The 27,555-nt window shown below is 42.2% G+C and overlaps 1 protein-coding gene across 1 annotated transcript; it reads left to right on the top strand.

Annotated features, from left to right (window-relative positions):
- Positions 1–24,867: 24,867 nt before the first annotated feature.
- On the top strand, positions 24,868–25,774 carry LOC118788262 (pleckstrin homology domain-containing family F member 2-like). Its single transcript, XM_036544216.1, has one exon. The coding sequence runs from the start codon at positions 24,947–24,949 to the stop codon at positions 25,772–25,774; it is 828 nt and encodes a 275-aa protein (XP_036400109.1). The 5' UTR covers positions 24,868–24,946.
- Positions 25,775–27,555: the final 1,781 nt, after the last annotated feature.

Below are 27,555 nucleotides of genomic sequence, written 5' to 3'. Positions count from 1 at the left end.
TCCACATATGAATAGTGTTGCTAACATCAGTGCTGTTGAACATTGTGTCTTGTAACATAAAGGTAAAAAGGGGACTATGTTCACATCTTATCATAATAAGTAGATTTCTGCTGCATTTGTTAGCCCTTTCTACAGATGCAGCATTTGAAAGTGTATTATTTGGCATTGCCTCCAGCACTTTAAGAAAATGTAGTAATCTGTCTAAAAGCCTTCGTTACACAGTGAGCATGTCATGCTTTCTACATTAAAAACAGGGATGCTTAAGTTATGTGCACACATCAGAAAAAAAATCCTGATCTTCATTAGATTTATGAAATGGGCTACCGGGAAAGCATGTTTCTACTGGTAACCACATACCTCTGACAGACCATTTCAAATCAAGTGGCTCTGTCTGAGGAAGTGCTTCTGTTGGGTAATCACACAAATTAATTTGTAGGGGCAGCACAACAAAGTCACCATTCAGAAGGTCACTTGGGTTTACTACAGCAAGATCATATTTGCTTACATCCTCAAGCCCCTGAAGCATCCCCTCAGGGCAAGAGAAACACCTAAAAACATTTTTTCAACTCTACAACCTTACCTCCTATTAGCAGGGCTCAGCGTGCCCCTATTTAGCGGCTTTAGAAGATGTTTTAGTAATACCCAGATGATATTTGATAGGCTGAGATTAATGTAAAAACAAAAAATAGAACAAGTGTGTAACCCTGACTCCTGAGTCCCAAATCCAATCCCATTATGTTAAAACCAAGGGATAGGTTCAGCCTCAGGCCAAAATCCACAGCACCACCCGGCATCACCCTGTCTGATTCCATCACATGATTATTGGCACAATCTTTATGCATTTTACAGACACACACGTACACATAAACACATGCGCAGGAAGACAAATGCACACATACCCACACAGACACACGCATAAGCATTCTCACACAGAAAACCACAGACATGCTCACTCACACATCAATGCACAGAGACACACATGCAAACACACAAATGCATACATGCACACAGCCACACACAAAACAAGACACAGATAGAGGCACATACACCCTTCGCATATGCACATAGCATTGCACACTCATGCAAAAACTCCAACGTAGACAAACTCACAGCACACACAATACAGACATAGTTGCTCAGAGACACAAAACATTCTCACATAGACACACACACCTCTTCAGCACACATACAGAGCGCACAAAAAATGTAAGCACACACATTTATAAGCAAGGAACACACACACTCAGACACACAGCTGTAGCAGGCATGGTGAGGTTGTGTAGTATGCGTTTTGAAAGAACACATACAGAGTTTACAGGATGTATTTGTTCTTGTCAGGGGGTACGGCGCGTCAAACTAAAGTCTTCTCATTCGACAATGCAAAACAACAAAAAACATCACTGTACCCCTCTTGAGACAAGACATGGTTTTTATCTCTAAGCAGCTGAAGGGAAAAAATGGAACCTGTGCTGGAGTACTCAATTTCTCAAGAAGCTTGTCGAGAGTGCAAAAACCCTCTTAGCTTTTTTGAAAAGGTGGAAGGTGGGAGTGAGGAGTGAGTAATAACTTGACCCATCTGACCTGGTTTAAGAGAGGAGCAGGAATCCTTACCTCAACTCAACCAAGCTTGTATTCAAGGATAGAACTTACTGACAGTCTAGCGCTCATATTTTCTCTCATAAGAGAACATTTCTATACCTTTTTCCACATGTCAAAAGCACAGCCCCTTAGGACCGGGTTCTGAGAAGTAAACAGTTGTTGTTACACCGCCAACGCATCTGAAATAATAGGCACACTTGCGTGGCTAATTAAGGTTTCTTCATTTAGGCCATTAGCACAGCTGTGTTCTGTGTTTCATTAGCCCGGGCAAAATCAGATGCACCTGATGAGTCCAGAGTGTCAAGACACTTCATGTAGTTTAGGCAGCGAGGGAGAAAGAGAAGGTGAGAAGACGAGGAGAAACGACCACGGGGGCCGGTGCAAGCCCGTGTCACGAGCGAGTCCTGCGGACCGCGACGGTAGCGAGGGGAATGGAGGCGGCGAGAGGGGAAGGACGCACGAAGCGAAGGACGTTCCAGTCATCGCTGCCAGACAAATGTGTCGCATCCCACCCTGAATCCATAATGCCGCGCTCTGCCGAGAGAGGCGCGTCTCAGAGGAAACGTTATCTCCGTGATATTTCCTTCTGTGCCTCTCTCTCTCTCTCTCTGCTCTGATCAGTTTTACACATGACGCATCTTTCCCAGCTCAAGAAGCGACAGATGTACTTTCTTTCTCTCTTTGAGAGTATGGAGGGTGACTTCTAACCACTCTTTTTCACTTCAGAAAAATGCCCATGTTCTTAATTAGGATTAGAAATGTGTGTTTTGTGACTGAAGCATTTTCTGTATCAAAAATTTGCTTGTCAGTTTATTTTGTGGTTTCCTTTCATCCTCTTAACGCCATTACACACTGAGTAAAAAAAGAAGAAGGAAAGGTTTCGTTCATTTCTGGTTTTTGTTTCTGTTCTCTGAACCAGCTCAGTTTCCTGATACGCGTGTTAGATTCGCTCTGTTCTCCACTGCCTCAGCTCTCACAAGCAGGAAATACTGCAGCTCACATGTAGGCCGGGGTGAGCCATGCCAGGCCAATCTACCAGATTCCCATTCAGGCCTCATAAAGGTGGTTTGAGTCTTTCATCCTTCCTCCTTCAATCTCACCCTTTTCTTCTCTATCTTTCTATTTTATGTTTTATTTCAGTCTCTCTCTTCCTCAATAGAAACAGGTGTCCAGGTGCCAAAGACAGATATGTCCAAAAAAGGGAGCCCCATCAAAGCTATCATGTCCAGGGATGTGATATTTTTCCACATAAATATTTAGGATTAGGATCTGAATGAGGGTTAGGGAGGTCACGTTCATCCACAGGTTCACTTTGCACAAGATTGCTTGTCTGGGCAGATACACCTCCACTCAACTTGTTCTTTCTCTCTCCTTAAGTTTCTCTCCCATTCATTTTCTTTCTCTCTCTGTCTGTCTCTCTCGCTCTTTCTCCGTCTTTCCCTAATCCCATCTCTCCTCCTCTCTTTCTCTCCCTATCTCTAAACCAAGCTACAGATGGTTTATGGCATAACATATTTTAATATCGGAGAAAACTCAAATCTTAACAGTAGACATATATTTAACAGCACGCAGTAAAGCAATGACTATTACACTTTGCAAGAAATAATTGTACATATGAAATCGATGCGTACATTTTTACAGAAATAAAGAAGTAAATGAGAAATAAAAGAGATGAATTAGTATCAGTCTCTCTCTCCTTCTCTCTCCCTCCCTTTTTGCTCTTCCTCCATCCCTCTCTCCCCCCCACCCTCCATGTCCAGGCCCGGACCGGTTCACTCAGGGAGTGAGGCGCCGACCGCCTAAGCGTTTAATGAGATATGATATTAAGAGGGCATTAACGTGCTTCCATTTTTATGCGTTTAATAAAATCCCGCGCCGGCCCGTGAGGCTTTTAACAAATCCTTGTTTCAGTTTCATTTGGGCCTGCGCAGCATTTGTGTAATCTCCCAGAAAAGAATTACTGCAAAGGGGAGTCCAGCAGCGTGTGGTGTGGAGGCAGGGAGGGGGTTAGGGCCCCACTCGGGCACCACTGTAAATTACATGTTATGAATGGGACACAAATGTCAAAACGGAATTTCCTCTATTAATTAAAGTGCGCCTACGCATGTGAAATCCCTGCACCGAGGACATTTATTACAAACAATCACGACTAAGGAGAGGTTCTCTTCCGACCCTGGAGTAGCGAAGCGGAGGAAGTGATATGGCAGGAGTGGAAATCTGAATATGTAGCCAGGCTTCTGTCAATGTCAATAAACCCAAAATCCATATTAATTCCCGCATCCCTTCGGTGAGGGGGGGGGGAGGGTTGCAGTTTTACGAGGCAGTCCTGCTCGTAGACATTGATCCTCCCATTTGTTCCCCCCATCTGTCCTTCGTAAAAACTTTTCAATTACATCCCCGGGACTCTGCAGGAACAGGCACGTGGCGTTCGCCAGCATTTTTTCTCCTATTTGGACTGTTGCAGGGCAAGGGCTCCCCAGCTTTGCCAGCCCGAGGCCTAGCATCATATTTCCGTTCTACGGAGCGTTTCTTACGCCTTCTCTCTCCCCGCACTCCTCTCAGCTGGCATAATGTGGGAGAAGGGAGAGCGGAGACTTGGGGTGCTTTCACAGCGGACTCACTTGCACGTCGTCTGCACCCCTGCTGCACTTTCAAAAGAGCTTTAGTCGCTTTCGGTTGGCTTCGTTTCAGGCCAGGAAAATGCAGTTTGCAAAGTAACTCTAGTGTGCGTGCACGCACGGCCCGTGGGTTCTTAGTTGCACATCACAGCTTCTGAACTGCACTCAGACCGCTTTCTAATCCTCTTCAGTGGAAGTGCGGAAGTTCTCTGGATAATGTCCAGGTATGATGCAGAGTGTAGGCATATTATTTGCTGTGCTCTTCCTTTTCATGTGTGTTATAAAGTGATTCAGGCCATGGAAGACGTCTTTTTAGAGACATGTCTTCTTTGAGTGAAATCTGGAGAAGGTAGCCTAAACAAAGGGCAAATACATCACTTTTCGAGACATCATGTTTCCTGTTGGGTGCTATTTTTGAGCCACATGTTTCTAAAATCTGATTCTTCTCACAATTTATGTGAGCTGACATCAGTTCAAACGGTCTTAGACCACCCTTATGTAGTTGCCTTTTTAAATAGATTCTTTTAAATTGCATAGTTTCACATGCAGTTTCTAACGAACAAATTCAAACCTTTCAAGTCAAACAGTCATATGATATAGGTGTGAAAGTGCCCTAATGTCTGTCGATCTGGAGAAAACCAGGAAAGCAATTCAGGAAATTTAAGAACCTAACTTGGCAATGTACCTCAAATCAATAGCAATTACGCTGACGGCATTTCAATAGCGTAAACTGCCAAGTATTGTTGGAGGTCCGTATTAGAAGTAACAAGCGATATTTTTTTTTTCTCGTTCTGCAGTGGTATACTGCCCATGGAGCTACAGGGGTTTTCATTGGCGGGTGCAATGAGAACAATATATTTGATTAGGCCCCAGCTTGCCCTTTGATGCAACAATGGCTAGGCTTCTACCTATACAATTATGGACACAAGCCTGCATTTACGCCCCACCATTTCCACCAATCACCAGCTTTTGTCAGAGCCGGTCTGCAAGGAGCACTATGGTCTTCATAACACTCATTGATTTTATGATTGGCCGAAATTTCCAGCCATTAAAAATGCCCCCCACCCCCCTACCCCCCGCCCCCATTGTGTGTCCAGACTCTGAATTCATGTTCTCAGATATCACCTTGTTCAGTGCCTCATTTGTCTGACTTACTATTGTCAAAACTGTGAGAGATAACATGAGATACACAAAGAAATAACATGTGATATGTAAGGTATGAAATTGCAATTACATTGTCCACGGTAAGCTGACTGAGCTACAAAAACGGGGCAGGCTGATTGAGAAAATGGGATGATATAATTAATTGTAATTAACTTTATAATATAATTAATCATCATTGAGGGCTAATTATCCAATCAGTAGCCATTTTGCCATGGAGCAGAGAGTTTCATCTCTCCCAGTCTTATATGTGTGTTTTGACATTGATTTATCACACTGTAACATTAGAGACAGAGTTCTCATAATGTGCGAAAGGGACAGTGCAATAAACTGTCCACTTCATAATCTTTACACTGTATTTCAGGTTCCATTAGCCACGAATTAATACATTATTAATGCATTATGAACATTTAATTGAGAGCACGCCTTGTAGCAGACATCACTCACCCCTTACAAGTAACTTTAGGGCAAATACTGCAAAACAAGTCAGCTAATGCTTTTCTAGTATTAATTGATGTTAAATGATTCAGAAGTCATTTATGATGGCCGAGTAGGCCTAGTGGCTACTTTAGAACAGCCACGGTAAGATGTGTTAGGTTAATAACAGGCAATAGTAAATTTAATTTAATAACATTAGCAAATGTTTATCATGTTTATGGTACATCACAGAGTTGCCAAAATTGTCTATATATACCAGTCTAACTTTACATCTTTCTTATCCCTGTCAGCTCCTGTAAATAGTAAAAATACCGTACTCATTTTTAACACTTGTAACATAAATAAAGACTTTCACTTGCTGTATAGGTATTGCAAGGAATTTGTGAGGGTGAAATTCCATCAGATGCTGTGACATGGCCCAACTGGACAATGACCAGAGCAACACCAGAGCTAGCCAAACTACTCCACCCATGGAATTTTGCCCAGATTGTTTATATAAAGACTGACATCAGGGCAAATCTAGTATAGAGTATGGAAAATTGCTGAGGAGGAGCTAGAAAAAGACCAATGTAAAATGACGCAAGGTAACGCTATTTAGAGAAGATGGGCAATTACAGATCTAGACTTACAGATGTTGGTTAGAGGCTAACAAAAAATATTAGGCCTTTATGTTCACTGTTAGTGCATGGGTATAGACGATGCCTTTGAAAAAAACCCAATGACCTTTACCCCTCCACAAGCTGTTTGTGGCAAACAAAGGTTTTGTATGAAAGACTGAAGGAGGGGAAGGTGTCAGCTATCTCGCTGTCAGTTTCATCTTATACAGATCAGTGCCGGAATGCAAACCAGCTCGAGCCGCTTGTCGTGTGCCCCGTCATGTCAAACGGAGTAGAATCAAACAAACAAACAAAACAAAAAAAGGAAATTGCGGGTTGTCATGTTCGCGTTTTTGTCGGGGTGCCACTTCACAACGCCGTAATCGCAGACATCAACGAGCGACATTCCGGGTCGGTGGAGATGAAATGGCGCAGGCGGAACCCCCGAGGCACAGAGTAAAGCGAGGGAGGAGAGGAGAGCAAAACGCCGTTTCAAAATGCTCAAAACGCATGCGGCACCAAGAGGGAGCTTGCAGGTTGCAAGTTTGAATCCCAGGTGGGATAACTGTCGCTGTGCCCTTGGTGTGCAAGATGCTCCGTCTGAGTTGCTTCAGTAAATCTGTATAAATGGATCATTTGTAAAACATAAACCGTGCAAGTCCCTGTGGATAAGGCTGTCTGCCTGGCAAATATGTATAAATAATAACTCTCACTTGATACCTGCCTCTTCCCTGATCTGCCTTTACATTCTTAAGGGACCCCTACTCTACCCCTGTGGGCAAGGACTAGACAATATAAACTTTGTCTTACTCATCCTAAAGCAGATTTACTGTGAAAAGACCCACTTGATCCTTATCTGTTAATTGCATTTCCATAGAAAACAATGGAAAACAGGACCCTATCTACATCGGTTCACCAATAATGGGTGCTCATAAATAGCTTACTAGAACTGGCTTGATGGGTTGATACATATCAAATACAATCTCTTTTTCCTGTCGCTTTTTCTGTATGGCTTGTGGTTGGTATTGCATATTATACAACCAAAGTGAAATTTGGTTGAAAATGTCTTTTTGCCATTCTTGACAAAGCCATTTATTTATTGTAAGAGTTATTATTAGAGTTTATTATTCAAACTATTTATATCTGACCTATTTAGAAAGATGGATCTTTGTGCAGTCGCCTGCATATTGGACTTTTAGTGAAATGAATTTGTCCCTTGATGAAGAGTTTAACATTTTTACCTGGTTTTTGTTCCCCCTGGGACAGCAAATGTATGCTAAAAGTAGGTGTATCAGTAAATGGTGATTTGGTCTCACAGAAATTATTACAGTTATTGGAAACAAAACCTTGCAGGATTCATTTGCAAGGTAAAATGCGGCATCCGTCCACTGATCGGCCAGGTTTTCTTTTGTCTTTTGTCCTTTCCTGTGCGCCTTCCCCCTTTGAATTAAAATGCACTGGCACCTACGGTCCATTACATCCGCTCAGCAAATTGCAGTTTTGATCTTATTTATTGCCGGGCGCATGCATCTCCAGTGACACCTCTCATTTTTCTCCCCAGATCCATTAGAGTTAATGAGAATCATACCTGTCTGATTGCGTTATAAGAGAGTGTTTGTTATTTTCCCCGCAGCATTTTACGATAACATATTCATATCTAAAAAAAATACAAACACCTTCCACCGAGCTACATAATCATATATAGATGATTAAGTTGAGACGGAGTGAGCTGAACAGAGGCAGAAAGACATTTGTCTTCTTTTAGTGTGCTGATCTTCACCGAGGAATTAAAAGGAGTACATCAAGGGCATGCGAAGATGCAAAAAAAAAAAAAAAAATTGGGGCAGAATGATATCGATTTTACTTTAATAGAACAGGTCACCAAAACTGAGCCAACACCAGCCTCCCTATTTTAAACACACACACACACACACACACACACATATATATATAAGGTCTAAGACTAGTTGACTGATCAATCTAATTAATCAGCTTAAGTTTTGGATGACAACTAATTCTTTGATCAAATGCGATCATGTTGGGATTGTAGGAGGTTTTCTTTTCTTCATGTGCTTTCTGTTCTCTGTCCTGCAGCTGAAGTTGAACTTTCTTCCCTTAGATACGTCAGCTTTTAAAATTTCAAATCACAAACTTTGCTTGTTTTGCTCTGATTGTGCGCTTGTTTTTCTGTCCAAAAGGGGCATCACTTGTTTTAGCAAGAACTGCTTTCAGTCCTCACTCGGTTTCACATGCTGATTTCCGCAACCAAATATTGTCACAACATCATGCTGACATCAACCAAATTGAACCCTTGTCATGTAGTTCTGTTGACACCAATCAAGTGGCAACCTTATTACTGCATAGTGACAATGCTGTTTTTGCTGGGAGGCCTCAGCGAGCGGCAGTTCTACTGTTATGCCAAACATCTGTCATATCTAGAGCCAAGCTCATCAAAATCAAAATGTACTACTACATCAGTTGCCATGTGAATTGCATCAAGTAATCAACTAATTTTTACTGCTGAAATGGTCATACAGATTGCATCATTTTGATGGCTGCAATCAAATACTTCTTAAAATGTTCAAATACACAGGAACACAGAATAGCCTTTAAAAGAGACTGGATTAATGTAACTTCTTCAGAGATGAGATCTACCCTTTGCCATGACTAGAGAGAAAGTAGGTCATTCCTAATGGCAGGATATCTGTACAGAGGAAACATTGGCATTTCACTCAGATCAGATGCCTTTGTGTTCTCTATGGACCACACCTAGGGAAAGCTAGGATTTAACAATGAGCCACCTGCTTTAAGCAATATAGAAATCAGACTCTTTTCTGTCTTCAATCAGACTCTCCCTCTGTCTTTATATATATATACATTTGCATCTATACTTCCATTTGAATTTTTCCAGGCGAATTCTTTTTGTGATAGCTTCTGTGATTCTCTATTCAGGGGCTTTATCACTAAGCCCACTGTACAAAGCTATTAATTTGTCTGAAACATGGTAATCCTCTGACTTAACTGTGACTACATGTAGCTCTCGGTGCCCAGCTGCCATTTCCATCGATTTCCCAGAGACGGTGGTCTCACATTAGCAGGGCTTTGGATCACTATTTGGATTTTTGTGCTGCAGGACTGAATTAGTGCTGCACCATAGAAGTGCATGGGAAAGAAAAAGAAAGGTGGTCAACACTGCTGTGTGCTCGTGAGACCTGAGCAATTGGATGTAATGGGCAGCACCTCCAACGAGCCCCAAATATGTGCAATGCAACCGTTTTTAGTGGAGGTAGGTGGACAAAAATGAGCTTCCTCAATAGATCCGCAACCTTTCTGCAGAGAAATAATACCGTTAATGCAAGATTAGTCAGCGTCTGCTCCTCAGGTGTTGCAGGCGCTTGAATCTGCTGACATGCCAGTCTCCACGTCCATCGGAGACTCAGTTCTGGAGCTTATATGACAATTCGGAAACGGTCCATCAATCACGTATGCATTTCATACTTCTTATGCACAGCATCAAATTACAGATACCTGTCAAGGTCCCATTACAGCTGACAAGGTGATTTTTGCATTGATATATATACATGCTTAGTATGTCCAGCCATAAAGTTTCCCTTTTTTTCTTATCTTGTTTTTATTTTTTTCCAGAGAAGAACCTAAGGTGACCTTTTAAAGCGTCATTCTTTCATCATAATGCAGCTCTATTAAGGGGAAGACTAAAATAGTTGCTCATTTAAAAGGCAAATTCCTAAAAAAAAAAAAAAAAAAAAATGAAAAGGAAAAAAACAACCAACCAGGGACCTATGAATGCGCATCCAATTTCCAATGAGTGTAACGCTACCTAAAAGCCTATCAGCGTTTCTCTCTGCATCGACGTTTCACATGAAGAAGCAAGTCGATGAGGTGGCAGCGCAACGCTTTTGCCGGGACCTGAAAAGTCATATTCACCTCTCTCAGGTTTCATCTGTGCGTTGCAGGGTTTCTATAATAACTGCTGAGTCTCTCCCTCGGCGTGTGAGATAATAAAATCACGCAGTGGGGAAAAGGGGAAGAGTGAAATTGGTATTGTCTCCAGTCCGTCGCCACTGCCAGAGCCCTTCAGGAGCCGTGACCAAACACCAAACGCACAAATCATCACCGTCATCCTCGTCATCATCACCAGATTAACTGGGTTTATGCCCATATTAGATTTAAGAAGATTTAAGCAGAGGCAATATGTGCTGTACAGGGTCACAGCACCGATGCAAAGGCTCTGATTCTGGTATTGGTACTTGCATGTAAATTCCCAGTATCACCACAAAGATGTGGGCTGATGGGATCATAACCTACCAGCGTATATATCCACAATCATAGGAGCAGACGGTTCTTATTCAGTGACTGACTCATATCACCCATATCACCCATATCAAGGCGAGTTTTCCTACATAAATCTTAATCCTGCGTTTTCAAAGCCAAAATACACCTGCAGGTCCACAGAGACCATCAAAACCTTCTCCCATCAATTTCTTTTAGCTCTTACAGTTGACATCATTTGCCTGTGGGCATGCCCTGGAAGCAACGATAATGGCTCTTTGGGGAATCAAATCACTGCATGAAAAAAGGTCTGTGCGGTGCAAAGCACTCAGTAACATAGAGTTCCGTTCCTTTTCTTCACTTTTTGTTCTTCTTGTTTTGGTTCTCCTCTGCCGGATACTATCAAGACCCCACATCCGCCTCTACTGTGAGACATATCACATCTAAGCGGGTTTTAGCTGTTCGTAGCATAATAATGATAATACACCTACAGCCCCTCATTTTCCCTCAGTGCCTGTTCACTACTGTGATCCACCAAAGTCAATCAAGTCTAATTTTACCTGATGTAGCACTTTTAGCAAAAGGAGTTTTCATACAGATAACATTCCATGTGTTCCATGTTAATGACATGCCCTATAGTTCTACTTTCATGCATTAAGATGTTACATAAACAATATTCTGTTAAGGATATAAGCAATGTCACTGACTTGCTCTTAAGGGAAAGAAAAAAACCCTGAAAATCAACATCAGTGAGGAAAAACATGGAAAATTTCCCCTCAATCCCAAAGTTTTTTTATTGAATTTTGTACTTTGTTGTGGTAAGGCAAACAAAAGGACGTATTTACATTATTCTGTCAATAATGCACTACTTTTTGTGGGTTGTCATTATTTAAAGACCAAAGGAATTACATGACGCCCAAATATGTTTAACTGCAGGGTGTTCATTTAGAAAATCTCTGCCCATAGCCCAGCATAGTTAAAACTCATCTCATTGTTCCAAACAACCAGAATGATTTGCCAAAGCTTCATGGCTCTTTTTCTCATGTTTTATGCACAATAACTGACAGCGTTTCCATAAAATATGCTCTGTAAAGCTCTCTCTGATGATTCCTTTATTAGGAGCACCGCAGCAAATAAAACTAGATTGATTTTGGAAATCCATGTTGTGCTACAATGCCAATGAAAGCAATAAAGGCAGAAGATGGGCCTTGGTCTTAAGTAGAACCATTAGAGGCAGACTGTTCGTGGGCTAATCATGACTGAGGGAGGTGAGCTTAACACTGTACCTCTCATTCTGCCTGTTCTATAGATGCTATAAATACGTATCGTAGAAGTGAAGAGAATTAACTCTGGTACTCGCAATGACTCCCGCATTGGCCTGATTATCTAACAGGTATAAATTCCATTCTGTCCTAGATATTTCCAGCATATGAGCACGTGGGTTCTCTTCTGCATCGGGATGGTCAGCCTACAAATTTCAGTGCATGATGTTTTTGTTTTTTTTTTTACACAAAATTCAAATGAGAGCTTTCATGTCGGTGTGTTACACACACAGAATCCACAGTGGGTTCGCAATGAAGCTTTGATCAGCATGTAAAAAAAGTGAGAGGACATACAGTGCATGTAATGGATGAAACAATAAGGGGAGCTACACATGTAGCATATAATCTGTTCCTTCATGTCTGTCATGTCAGTGTGGTGTAATGGTAAGGACCAGAGCCTGTAACCCAAAGGTTGGCAGCTTGGTTCTCCAGTGAGTACTACTGATGCAACCTTAGGAAAAGTGCTTAACCTGAAGTGCCTCAGTAAATATCCAGCTGCATAAATAGTTAACATGTAAAAATGGTGAGTTATGTAAGTCTCTGCAGATAAGACCCTCTGCTAAGCAACTGCAATGTAAAAGGGAAGGATGCATGTCTCGGGTATTACAGATCGATGGGGTACTGCTGAGAATGCCTGTGTTTGGTTTGCATGACTATTCATTGGTGCGTGTGTGCGCTCGGATAAGGCGAAAAGCGGTTTGTGCCAGTCACACGTACGTGCCAATCTGTTTCCATACAAAAGCAGCTTGAAAAGAGCAAACCGACTGTCATCTCTTCCTCCGCGGTGATGCTACAGCACCAGATGTCTCCCCTGCTTTAAATGCTCTCGTGTATAATGTATATGGCAACAACAACAACCAAAAAAAAAAACTGCTTCCAAATGCCTCTGAGGAGTTGAGCTGAGCATTTCAAATTGGTAAGCAAATGCACTGCAACATTTTCCTTGCAGAACTTAAGACTTTGTTTTCCCGGTTTTTCTATATTTGTGCAACTGTGAAATATTGTTTATAGGTTCGTCCCTTTATTTATGAGCCACTGACCACTCTTTTATCAGCAGAGTGTTTACCAAAGACACACAGTTTCAGTTCTGTGTTTGGTACAAATAGCACTATCCTGATCAGCCATGATTTCATAAGCATTAAAAGCCATGCTTCACAAATAAGGATTTTGTCCTCAGTGGTGAGTCATCACTGGTTTTGCATGGAGGTTGGAGAGGAAGCTGGATCATAGGAAGGGGTCTGAACAAGATTCAGGAAGAAGCTGGATCACAAGAAGGGACATGAGCAAGGTTCAGGGAGATAGTTGGATCACAGAATGGGTTAAGGAGGCACCAAGGTCAAGGGTCGAGGAGTAAATTGGGTCAGGTTAGCAGTGTCACGAAAATAAAAAGTCAGGCTAAATCAAGGCAAGCCTGTGACACAAGTTGAATTCATGGAACAGAGCAACTGAAATCAGCCAAAAGCGAACAATCACCTAGCGTGGGGTCAGCTGCATTGTGAGAGCTGGGGCTTTGTGGGAAATGGCCACAGAAATAGTGGGGAAAATGGCAGTGGCTGCAGAAATTACCCACTACTGCTGCAGGCCTGTGGGAAGGGGGGGGGGGGAGAGGGAGAGGACAGTATGCAGGAGAGTCTGATGAGGGAGGAGGGAGAGGTAGAGGAAGAGAGAAAAAGGTGAGGTAATAGGAAAGAGAGAGGTGTAGGGGGGAAAGAAGAAGAGCGCGGGAGTCAGTTTCACCCCAGGGGCACTGCTCCGTAGTGCTGTCCATGGCTGTACTCATCTCGTTGTTCCCACCAGCGTTCCTAACGGCTGTCATGTCTACCTGTGTCACCCTGATTGTTGGCTCAGCAGGTCGCAGAAGTTGCTGACTCCCTTTCCCTGAGAAGAAGACTCATATCCTGTCTCCTGGTTTAGATCCAAACACTGCGGAGCTCTGGCCAGCAAGCAGCCAGTAGGCAACCACGAGGGAGGGAATCAGAGAACTGATTGGATTTCGACATTCTGAAATTGATCAGATGCAAACAAACGTGGAAACAACCCTCCAAATGTGCTTTTCTGTGGCCGTGAAAGAAGTCTTTTTCTGATGAGGAGATGGTTTCGGAGAAAGAGTGTGCCGTGTGCAATACTAGCTGACCCAGAATAGATTCAATCATGAAGCCGATCCCCACAGTAAGCCAGGAAGGTAGGCGTAACAGAGGACAAATGAGGATAACAGCAAGTCCAGCGGGGCAGATGTTCCATTAATTATTGAGAGCGGTATATCCTATTAACACGACCTTACATTTGAGAAGCGGAGATGTGATGTGATGTTGAGATGATATTGTCCATCTGGTCAGTGGACTCTTCCCAGGTGTCACGAAGTGGGGCCACCAGCTTGCAGTTTTGATGCTTCAGCTCTTGAAAGCAAACCGAGACATTCAAGGACTCTGTTAAGTGCACCTCATAAATGAAACATCCCTGCCCCCCTCCAGTGGTGGAACGGACCACCTGCAGTTTAAGTCTTAGCTCTGTTTTCAGCTTGATGTGTTACCTGCTACTGTGCACCAACAGTGTGGTCAAATGTGATCTGTCATTTTTTATGTGTGTACCATTGTTATTGTGACATTAATTAGACAAAGTTTTTTACCTTTGTTTTGTACGTTGCCCTGGACAAGAGTGTCTGGCAAGCAACAAAATGTAAATACACACTATCCCCTTGTTCTTGTGACATTTATGACACCTACATCATAAATTGTGCCATGAAAACCTTATAAGTCAGCATCCACCATACAAATAAATAACAAAAACATAAATTAGACATAAATTACGCTCTTGAAGGCTTCCAGGGAGTTCCCAGGGTGCTTTGCACACAGCAGGGGAATCGGCATTTCAATTGTAGGGGCACCACTGCAGAGATGTAAGCAAACACTAGACTGAGACACAAATCCCATAATGGTGACATTGCAATGCGCCATCAATCACTGACTCCTTTCAACCAGTTAAGCCATAGGTCTCCATTGCAGAACACTACGATTGTCTCAAATCCATGAGATGTTAATGATATATGATGAGTCTATCCGTTTTGGGAGTTGGGATGCCCCGATCGCCCACAACCAGTAAATCTAATGCAAATGTACGAACTCTGCAGATGTCTGGGACAGTGGCAGTGTGTGAGAGTAAGGCTGCCAATCCCTCCAGTCTCTGAGGGTTGCCAGTGACCTCTCGATGACTACTGAAAAAGCAATCTGAGATTTTAATAAGATAACATCGCGGCATAATTGAATGTAATAGATCCATATAATTCACACAGCTGATGGCTCATTGTAACGGCTTCACAGTGTCATCCCATTGTGTTTTTCACAATGGCGGGGATAAGAATGGCAGCAGTGGCAGTCATAACAGAAACATATTAATCTGAATACACACACATACTTTATGGATTTACAAAGGCTAAAACCTGTACTTTTTTTGATACGTTTGCATGTGTTTGTATGCATAACCTGTCACTCAGAATCACACAGGTGGATTGTGGGTAATGGCTGGAGTCATTTCTTCAGCCATTCCTACAGGATCTAATTGTATGTCTACCTGCTTCCCAACACACAACTGGGATAATCTCAAACCCCATGAGCCATCCAAGCTCAAAACTTGGCACCCATCACACATGTGTTACAGAGATTAACCCAGCAGACTGGTGGCACTGGCTCCATCACATTGTGAATTAGATTAATTCTGTTTGCTCACAAGCAGTTGGGCCTTGGAGATGAATATTACGGAATACCATGTTTACAGTTGCCATTGGCTCAGTCTCTGAGCACTTTGCAGAACCTTATTGTTATCTTGCTGAATGGCAACAGTTAAAACAAGACCTGGATGATTTAGTGTGTGAATGCTTTGAAGCCTGGGCGGGGATTGGATTACACAAAGCTGGTTGTAGCAGAAGCAGAGCAGGATTGGGTCGAAAGGCCTGCTGTGGACCTTGGCGAGAGAGAGATATGTCTGACTCTACCACCGGATACATGTATGTATGTTCCCTCTCTGCCCCCCCCCCCCCCCCCTCTCTCTCTCTCTCACTTTCTCTTTCTCTTTCTGTGGTAATCTATTAATTGAAATGCCAGTAGGTTGCTTAAATTTTAATCTGTATGACAAAAACCCATGTTCTTACAGCAAAGACGGTAATTAATGAAATGCAGGTATTTGTATGCAAGTCATTTGAAAAGCATTTGCTCTCATTCAGGTAAAAATGGCTATTTTTGTTTGGTCTCACTATCTACAGAAATCTGGGGCCTCATCATGCTGATGGTATTAAATTTAATGTAACATCGCCCCCTTGTGTACGTTTTTAGAATAAATTAAATCCTGCCAATGTCACACATTTTCGAGAATAACAAATGATTGAAAGCACCTATTCAACCTACTCAATACCTGAGGCTGTAGTACCTTCTTTAAAAAATAAACCTGAGGAAAATGTAGTTTCTTCTTCTAGTTTCTTCTACTGGAAAAATATCCAGACTAGAGACTGGGCTGTCACTGTCAATCTTTGTAGACTACATTTATCCACAGTCTTTGTCTTACACAACCCTGTGGATGAGGCCTAGGAACTCAAGTGTCAACGCTTTTCCGTCCTTAAAAACAACTCTGTCTCCCAAAAAAAAGAGGATTTCCGCCATTATATGACAAACACGTTACAGCACTCATTGAATGTTGAACAAGGTGTTCTTATAGTACTATAGCACAGGATGTAGGATATGGTGTCACTGGCATCACTCCGTATTAATTCCAAAAGGAATCAGCATTCATTTTGAGGTGTTTACATTTCAGAAATTAAGCTGCAAGCTGTCACTTAGCACCACATCAGGAATCATTTCACTGATATACAAACGAATGACAAATGATGCCCATGACAAATGACAGCTGTTCGCGCCATCCCTCCTCCACCCTTCTACCCCGTTTTTCCTCTTCACTGATCATGATGTCAAAAATGGGGTGGTTATCAACCAGATGGGATCCCTCCATCACACTCCAAAGTCAAACATCAGTACACCTATACCCTCATTTTGTTTTGAATTGTTTATTTAACCAGGAAAACCCAATTGAGATTGAAATATCTTTTACAATGAGGACCTGAAAAAAGATGATATAACAGATGTTAAAACAAATTCAAAATCCTTGATACCTTTTGTCTACAGCTGCTCTACGTACATTTTGGCAGAATACAAAATGTGAAAACTCTTGGTTCTCAGGGCTTTGCAGAGTTTAGGGCACCGAGGAGAGGTTTAAGGGTGAAAAATCTTACAATTTTATTTTGTGATCAAAAGTTATGGTTTGTAAAAGTTCAAAGCTAAGGTCATCTGAGATGAATTCTTTTCCGTTGCAGTCAAAAGTCAAGAAGGCAAATTGTTCTTTTTAAACTAAATTGCCTGTGGTTCCTCTTCGCTGAGGGTTTTTTTTTTCTGGTCCAGATTTAGGATGGAAAGTAGACATGTTCTATTACTACTTCTGCTTTAAACAGAGCTCCAAGCAGCACTAACTTTTACTGCGCCGGAACCAATTTTGGGCAAGAGCTTAAAGGGGGAATAAGTGTTCAACACCGTGAGCTTTTAATCTGTCTGCTTTGTGTTTTGCAGTGCAATCCAGCCCTGCTGCTCGGGGCGCAAACTCTTTGCTGGTTTGGTTCTTGTTTGTTTTGTTGTTTTTTTTTTTTCAATTTTCTTTTTTTTTTCTTAACAGCTGAGCACTTAATTCATTAAGGCTGATTTAAATGTTAATTGAAGAAAGTTACAATTTAGTGATTTTTTTTGTTTTTATTAACTTAGTTGATTTTGTTAATCCATCTCAAATGACACTCATATTAAGTTCATTTGCAGGGCCAGTATAAAGCTAAAATTTTTAAACAAAGCCCTTTTTCCTGCGTAGCAACGCACAGAAGTTTTAGTTTGAGCAAAGACCAGCATTATAATGTGCCTCTACTGAACAATCTCCCCCAGATAAATTATCTCCTCCAGATAAAACCAAGGAGGTCTCTCTATTTCTCTCTCTCTCCATATATATATATACATATATATATATATATATATATATCTATATATATATATATATATATATATATATATATATATATATATATGTATACTGTATATATCTGTTTTGCCAGACAATTTAACACATTTGTGTTACATGCAACAATTTCCCTGGGTTTTCCTCAGGCAAACTTACATAAACATAGCTGTGTAAAGAAAGGTATCTAACCTTTAGTTGACGTGCACTACATAATAGCTAAGTCAGCAAAATACACACGAGACAAAGTGAGAGAAGAGGGAGAGAGAGACACAGAGAGAGAGAGGAAACACTTTGCTTTTAAAAGAGAAGTTAATGAATAGAAATATGCCAGCAGCTCAAGGAGCTCCTTAATGGGTTTTATCTGAGTCTTTACAAATGAAAAGTGCACTTAACATGGCAGTGCAAATATCAGGCGCGGGGAAAGCCGGCAGGCATAAGTGCACTCCGCCCCCTGCCAAGACCTGTCTGTAGCGCTCGATTCGCGTCCGTGGTTTTAAATCTAAATGAGGTCAGTCAGCGGAGATCTTCAGCTGTGTCAGAGCCTGGTGCTTGTTCAGCCCAGGTGGAGCCAGTCTCCTCTCACCTTTTGTGCGATGGGCTTGTTGATACTCTGTTGATTTTACATAACTCACCACTGTCACCAGTCCTGTAAATGATATAATACAATGTGAGTGACCTGGATGTACATGGGAGAGTATGTCTTTCAGTAGCATATTCTCTGGTTTAGATTAACATGTTTTCTCTGTGTGCAAATTCAAACAGGAAATACAAATGCAGACTGGAAAAGACATCACACAGATGACATAATTAGGTTGCTCAGTAATTCACAATTGAAATATGAAGTGAGTTGAACCCTCCCCACTCACCCCACACTTCCACGCGTTGACACAACAGTGATTACTGGAGATTACTTCTTCTTCAGACCACACACGTTTCTCAGTTCTAGATTTCGACACAGTGCTCGTTAGCTGTTGCTGTTTCCTTCCTGGCTTTGAACGCGTGGTCAGTTATTAAGGATTATCACTGCCTGGGGTAGATGAACTGTGACAATGTTTCCAGGCAACACACCAGGAGAAACTGCAGCAACAAAAAAATGTGTGAATTATGTAGCTGAAAATTTGACCTTATTCTGAGAGCCCAAAATAAGTGTCCAGCAATATGTGAACTCATCTGTGCTGTGAGAGTATAACTATAAAAAAATTACATGCAGCAAGATCAGAGAGACTCCAATCAGGTATATACAGACAGAAGCAAAACTGCAGAGCCAAATACAAGCAAGATACAGGTGCTCAGTGCTTCCAAAGCCTGGTGCAGATTCTATTGTGGTATTGTTAAGGGTCTGTGTGCATTCCATCGTGATATTGTTTAGAGTTTTTCTGCTTGCCATTGTTCAATTGTTAAGAGCTCTAAATGCAAACGTCTTGATATTTTTCTCCAAAAAAAAGACAATGTGTATTTTACTCTGACAAGGGGCTTTTTACCCAAAACGAGATCAGATTTTCACAAACCACAGATTTGCCTAGATAAAGTTAGAAGATATAAGAGACAAGGGAAGGAGTGGAGGATACTGGAGGAGGGAAGAGGAGAGGCAAGGAGAGGGGGAAAGAGAAAAGGGGGAGAAGAACTAAGAGCGAGAACAAACCAGACACTTCCACGCTTACAAAAAAGACTATGTGTCAATTAACTTTTCTGCGGAAATGAGAAATTCTCCAAGCCAATGGGTTAGTTCGTGCAGCTAATTTTCATCTCTTACTGTCTGACGGTAACCAGGCTGGGCTCCATTGCGTGGAGGAAAGGTTACTGGGAAAAACATAGCGGCCAGGGTTTTCTGTGGAATACCTACAACCGTACATTTCTGAGTGGACTGCATTTGGTTTGTATGTATTCAGTGACCTCTTTCATCAGTGTACAGAAGGCACATAACATGGACATTTCTTATTTCCTCACCCTTTAAAATCCTTGACTGTCAGGTAACAATGCTGTTGATTAAGAGCTGGCAAAACTCAAGGACAGGGACTATCACAGAGAGCTGCATGCTTTTATGTCGCCAACACTCCTCCAGATATCTAGCGCAAAAGGCTTTGTGAATCTGACCAGGTGAGCACTGGAAACACTGATGCACTGAGAACGAGAGAGAAAGTACGGCTGAGGCAGCTGAGAATTGCCCATTTATCATGTCAGATCCTTCAGAGCTTCAAAATGTTATCAGATTGCAATGGACACCTGTGGCCATTTTTATTGAGCGTTTCTAAATACGAATCCAGACTCCGGTCTTTAAAGTTTAGTACATCGACCTAACTATTCACAATGTCAAGGTCATTAGGACCAGGCCTATCAATTTAACATGAGAGTTGAATACAAGTAGAATCCTGAACACTCATTGGGCATCCCTCAACCAATCAGAGATGTGAGGCACCAGTGAAAATCATTAACACACTAGTTCACAATGGGAATGAAACATAAGCAGAACATACTTGCTTAGGTATTCCCTTCACCAGAATCTTAAAGGGCCCTCTGCTTTTGTGAAAAAAAGAGACATCTTGGACTGGTGAATGGACGAATAATGAAGAGGACTTGTCTTTGTTGACTCTTCAAGAAAGGAAGCATCTATGAATTAATAATAAAGCATCAATTCTCCTGTACCAGAGTGCTAATTTTGTTCTTCTTATGCAAACTCAGTGGGAGGACCTGTCAGAGTAGTATGGATAGATGTAATATGTCTGTCCTGAGCAATACTAAATTATGAATTTGTCCTGCCGTAATGGAGCTCCTACCAGTCAGCTTGATATAAGAGCCCTTACATGACTAACTGTAATCTTCCTCGGAAAAAAAAGAACTAATTTTCAACAAGGGTGTTGGGCAACTTTAAACACTGTCCCTTGCCCTTTTCTTTATTCTATCTGTCTCGTAATTTAAAGCTTTTTACAACATAATTCCTTGTCTGTTTTATCTAAATGACTTCCTTTTGGTTGTCCTACTGTATTGAGATACTTTAGGCTTTTGTCTAACAGCTTCCTCTGAATGCAGAGTGAGGCAGGTAGGTAGGTAAACGCGTACGCTAGATCTACAGGACACCGGTCTGCATTCCATGCTACGTTAAGATTGCGTAAAACTGCATCACAGGCTTCCTTAATTACAAAATTGTTCAGTGTGCAGTTGGAATGCTGTCAGAGAGGGGCAAGGGGGATTCTTTCAACAGGGAAGAGCCTGAAATTAAAAGTGAAGTAAAGTACTTTACATGCATGGATGCGATGAGGTCAACATCTGTTTGCAAAGGATAAGACACTGTCATTTTCTACATGCGCAAAATTACTCCTCTGAACTAAAAGTGCACATTGTCTACTGCATCAAACCCCACTAATATAAGACGTCAAATAGCATGCAATGACAAAATAAGATACCCCTTTATAATTCAAATTTCCATGTTCATGGCCAGTTTGTAACTAATATCAATATGATGTGTCAATGTGCTTTTTCCAATCGTTGACCACATACATAAATACATAGGTGCGAGTAGCTGAAACGTTTTAACCTATGTCTTTGCTCAGGGACAGTTACGCAAATGGCAGTCTTCTTTAAAGAATACCGTTAAAAATGCCAAATAACACATGCTTCCTTCAGGGCAGCAATTAGAGTGACTGCAGTATAGCTTGTCACTTTTACCTCACTGTGTAAACTCCCTTCTATTTTCAGATGGGCCCAGAGGTCACTCACTGTGGGAGGACTGGGAGGGGGGAAGCATCTGCTAAATCTCCCGCTGGTGTAGCCTGTTCAACCAGTCACTACCTCCGCTTGCATAACCCCAACAAGCATCCTCACAAGCAGATATTTTTTAAAAACTTTTCCGAAAAAGACAGATGGAGAGAGCTTGGTTGAAATAAGTTTCAAGCACGTATTATCTTAACATTTTGACATGATCTCAGTCATTTCTTAATGAGCTTAACTGTGTTTCCAGATTTTGATATTAAGGAGAAATATATAAGATGGTGTTTTACAGGTAATAGCATTCTGCAGTACATACAGTATCTTTGGCCAGACTTCATTTTGCAAAATTGCCAAGACAGGTGCTTTCAGAATATCATGTCACAGATGAGAAAATGACAAGGCATGCAATAATACTCCATTTTTCAAGGGAACTGCTGTACTGCACAACATGGGCAGCAGTAGCAGGAGAACTAGACCAGCGGTGAGACGGTGGAGGGTTTGCATCTCAGGTGGAGTACTCCTGTTCAGACGCAAAACATCTAAGTTGCTGCAGTAAACATCCAGCCATATAAATGGTTAGCATGCTAGCTACTCTGGCATCTGCTGAGCCAATTAATTGCATCGTGTTCCGGTTTACAGTTTGTTTCCAGTTCAGAGGATGAATAAAAGTAGTTCTGCAGTTTGCAGGGACAGACGGGTGTGTATCTGCCTGCTGCTTTCAGACTCAATAGAATCACTCTTCCCCAGCCAATGGGTGTGGGTATGAAAAACAAAGCAGCAATGATACAAATGAAACTTCCTGAAACACCAGTGACGAGAAATATAGAAGTTGTCTTCAAGATTCAATTGTAGGAGATTATTCTGATAGGCATATCGCACTGGCAAATTCTGACATCGTGAAAATTACCAGAGGAGAACAAAAGGTCTGGCTGTGATCAGAAGGGCATTACCTATGTGTCCCAAAAGCACCAGCCCAATTTCCAAGAAAAAACCTTTTGAAGTTTCACTTACAAATTGCTCCTCATCCATTCAGCCTGCCATAGCTATAATGTTACTGACTGTAATGTAGTCATGAGGTGGATACAATGCCTCTTGTCCCCATATAGAAAGAGAAAGAAAGAAAGAAAGGCATCCATTATGTATGTTGGACATGGCAACCGTATCCCTCCTCACTTATTCATACCGAATTCAAGCATCCACCCCTGCATCTACCTTGCAGGGTCATGAATGACAGACTCATGATGTGCATATTTGTAAGCCGAACACAGCACATCAAAACAGTCATTGTAAGCAGAATTCAGGCAGATGAGAGAGGTATAGACTGAAAATGATCCAGACTAATGACACTCCTGCTTATAAAACATTCATCAGCATCATGGCTCTTTGTGGTTCTGTGTAGAAATTATGAATCTGTTCTTCAAGTGTGCTGAGCATCTTTTTAAAGTGCACTTTTGTTCTGAGAAGCAGCTATGCTAGCAATTCCTGGGGCTTGCGATCCCCAGATCTGGCTGGTTCATCCAACCAGGCCCTGTTGTTTTCACATAACCACCTTGAGGCCTTTCACATCATGGGTTTGTCATTTCGTTGTGGTACATGATTAATGGATACCCTTTATGGATTTGCCCATATAATATCACAATCCTGATGTGACACTGGAACTGCTGTACGTCTTCTGAGGAAATTCAGGAACAGGAAGGAACCGGAGTGCTTTTATCTTGCTGAAATCTTGGTTGTAAAAAGAGGGAGGACAAGTCACTCCAGTTTTGTGGAAAATTGTAACAGGTGTGTGGGTTTTAATTGACGCCTCTCACAGCAGTCTGTAACTGACTGGTCAAGCTCCATGAGAACTCCCCTTCTCCTACTGGAAACTTTAATCACACCCCTTAAAAGGAGACGCTTGAGTGTTTGTTCCTATTGGGTCGAGGAACTGAGCGACTGTGTGTATTTCCGTTCCTAAAACTGCCTGAATCGGCTGGAGGGTCAAAACAGCGGTGAATGCTGGGTGCTCACTGCAGGAAAACAGCCCCTCTTTGCCATCACTCCAGGACCTAACCACCACTGCTGAGAGGAACATATTCACACTCACTCCAGGACCTAACCACCACTACTGAGAGGAACATATTCACGCTCACTCCAAGGCCTAACCACCACAGCTGAAAGGACCTTATTCACGCTCACTCCAGGACCTAACCACCACTACAGAGACAAGTGAATTCATGTTCACTCAAGGACCTAACCACCACTACTGAGACAAACGTATTCACTGTCACTCCAGGACGTAACCATCACTACAGAGACAAGCATACTTATTGTCACAACAGGACCAAACTGCCACTACACAGAAAAGCATCTTAATCTTCATTGCAGGAACTGATTTCGTCTACTGAGGGAAGTGTGGCCATCAACTTTCTGGAGGCTGCAGCTGCAAGGATCATCTGCATGTAGGTCTGGTCTATACAATCTGAAATAAGTATGTTTCTACTTTCATTAAGATTTTGATGATTTGTTCTGTGTAACATACAATTAAACAAAAAAAAGAACAGTAGAGGATGTGTTTTTAACAATCCCTATTCTTAGCCAGATAAGACAGTCTAAGATAGACTGGCCACATTAAATCCTTTCTCATTTCACAGGGGCAGCAGCAGGGGAAAAAAATCTAGCTAGCTTTCCCCTCTCTGTGTGATAAGGAAAAAGAGGCAATTTAGCTGAGAGTGATTTGCTAAAAGGACCTCAGTGGGGTCCTCATCAGCAGGGAGAGTGCTTATTGTAACGCTAGCAAATCTATTCTACAAAGACAGTGCTTTTGTACACCAAATGACCTCTTATTTCTGGGCTTTGACATACTCCTCTAAAAATCAGTGAACAGCGAACATGAAAGATGAGTTCAATCAGATAATGTATTAATGTAATTCTTACTGTTCAACAAACTTTTCTTAGTAAGCTTGATTGATAAATTGGTAAAAAAAATTACACAGTAGCACTTTCATGGTAACACTAAATTAAAGTTAAAATGTAATGTTTAAAACATATTTGCTTCTAAAGTCAGTAAAAATAACATAGCTTAGTTTATTTATCTTGGTTTGATTCATATGTGGCCATCAATGTTATCTTGTGGTTGTGAACGGTCTTATTCCTCTTATTATTGGTATTATTTATTGCAGCATTAAGCTTTCTCATCATGGTGGACCAGCTGACCCTCACAAAGGAGAATACAGAGCGCATCCTGGAGGTGGAGGCCCTCTTTGGCGTTTCGGGGAAGCCCCTGGCCAAGCCGGGCCGGGTCCTGGTGGGGGAGGGGCAGCTGCTGAAGCTTTGCAGGCGTAGCCCACAGCTGAAGGTCTTCTTCCTCTTCGACGACATCCTGGTGTACGGCAGTGTGGTGCTGTTGGGCCGCTGGTACGCCAACCAGCAGGTGGTGCCGCTGGAGGAACTGGCGCTGGAGGACACGGCGGACGGACCAGGCATGAGGAACTGCTGGCTCGTCCGCACGCCGCGCAAGTCCTTCTACGTGTCGGCCACCTCGGCCCAGGAGAAGCGGGCCTGGATGGAGCACATCTGGGAGTGCCGGGCCAAACGTCTGGAGCTTGTGGGCCGCCCTCCCAGGGCCGGCTTCGCCGCCGTCTGGGTCCCGCTCCGGACCGTCGCCGTCTGCATGCGCTGCCGCGGCCGGTTCGGCATGGCGCAGCGGCGCCACCACTGCCGACAGTGCGGCTTTGTGGTTTGCGGGCCCTGCTCCAGGGGGAGGGCCATCATCCTCAACATATCGTCCAGGCCCGTCCGGGTCTGCCTGCCCTGCTACTACAGCCTGCAGGGCCAGGCCGCACAGATGGCCCGGAACCAGGGGCTCGGCGCCGGGGGGAGCGGGTCCGATGAGGACGAGGCGGCCATGCCGGTGCACGAGGCGTCCAGCGACGAGGAGCGTGAAGACGAGTGCGAGGAAGACCCCATTCCTAGCCAGTGGGTCAGTTATGCCCGAAGACTCAGCAGTACCTGTGAAGGACAGTGAAGGACAGTTTAATGCTGTTTAATGCTGCTCATTCAGCTTGAATGGATACACTTCTGTTCTTGTGCTGGAAGTCGCTCTGGATAAGAGTGCCTGCTCAGTGAATGTAATGTAATATGTAATGTAACAATCCCAAAACCATCATCTCATGCAACTACACACCTGAGATAGACACTGGGGGAAGGAACAGATAGGCACTGGTGTACCTTTTTTTTTGCAGATTTCCCAAAAGCGTATTTATGTTGGGAGTTTGGATGCAAGGCCACAAAATAACGTGTGAATATGTGAGAAATGTGTTTGTTTCCAAAAGGAAACACTGTGGCCAAGTACCTGGACTCCTCGGACATCTTTTTAATTTTCAGGAACAACCACTTATCAGCAATGATGAGGGACGAGCCTGTTATGAAGAAACAGGCTGTTGAGTAAATGGAGAAAACACTGTTGGTTTTGGTTTTGAAAGTGTGTGATCTTGCTGTTTGCAGAGCAAGTGTTTCTCTCTGCCCCTGGGGTTTTGCAGCTTTCTATCACTGTCAGGATAGCTAATGGAAACATCTGTTATCAACCGGCCAGGCTAACTGAAATCCTACCTGTGGAAAATTAAAGAGCAATGCATGGGTCATAGCATGGTGTTACAGCACCATCATGAGTCATAAGGGTATTATTACAGTGATGGATTATGGCATTATTTGAATAAAGCCATCCACCTAATTGTGATGTTTTTGCCTTTTATTGAATAAATAAAATGCATGTTTAAAAGAAATAAACATTTTTTGGGGGGGGGTGTAATCATTTTTGTAATGTATTTTCTATGTTTTTAACAACTGCTCTCTAAAACAACGCCCGACTGACGTTGTTGTCAGCCTGGTGTCTTGCGTTTATAATATAACAGCAAATCAACTGTTTCCTGAATTCATCACCTTCGTAGGTCAACCAGTTCTGAATATTCTGAATATTTTTATCCTCCTTATTTTTTATTGTTCACCTATGTCAGTATATGCATCATTATTACCCACTGTCCTAGCTAATAGTGAGAACATGTTGTTATGCCCTGTCACATTAATAAAAAAAAAAATTCCATAAATAAAACTGCATTCATCTGACATTTGCAGTAAGGTAATTATATACCGAGTGAACATTCACCACCTTTACAGATAAACAGCTTTTCAGTTCCCCTTTGTATGAATGGTGAACGACTTGGTTCAGCTATTTTTGGCATATGTTGCTTCAAAGAATGCAGAGACGAGGGTAAAGGGGGATGTTTTTCCTCCTTATGGCTGTATTTTACTGTATTTCATGCTCACAGTGTGTACATCCCATGTGGCATATAAGTGTGTTTGATAATATTGTAGTGTTTGCTGCAACAATCGTAAAATATCAGGCTGCCCTGATAACACTCATAGGCAGCTCAGTCAAACCTGTCAGACGTGTTATATATTAAAGTAATTTCCTTCTTCATTTCATATAGTGTTGGCATGTAACTTCTCACCTACAAGGAAAATACTATCTCTATTTTTATGATTTTGTGATGCTCAATCATAGTCTCACTGTCACCACTTACTTTTTTCAATATTGGCCACATTCCTATTGAAGAATTCACACTGTAACGATGAGCCTGCAGAAGTTTCAGTGTCTTCTTGTATTTTTGCTGAGGAGCAGCAGTTATCCACCAGAAAGAGCAGTGTTTGAATTGTACCTTAACCTGCCCTTTGATGTTCACTTCAAACTCTACTCTTAAGTAGAGTCCACAGAAGAGGTGACCCACTCTTCTCCCTGTAATCTGACCA

This window comes from Megalops cyprinoides, chromosome 13, assembly GCF_013368585.1.
Source record: "Megalops cyprinoides isolate fMegCyp1 chromosome 13, fMegCyp1.pri, whole genome shotgun sequence".
In the NCBI taxonomy this organism is placed as follows: Eukaryota; Metazoa; Chordata; class Actinopteri; order Elopiformes; family Megalopidae; genus Megalops; species Megalops cyprinoides.
This window is presented reverse-complemented; position numbering and strand designations above follow the sequence as displayed.

Bases quoted from the DNA above. Each gene is read 5' to 3' on its own strand.
- LOC118788262 (XM_036544216.1), top strand. From the start codon at position 24,947: ATGGTGGACCAGCTGACCCTCACAAAGGAGAATACAGAGCGCATCCTG.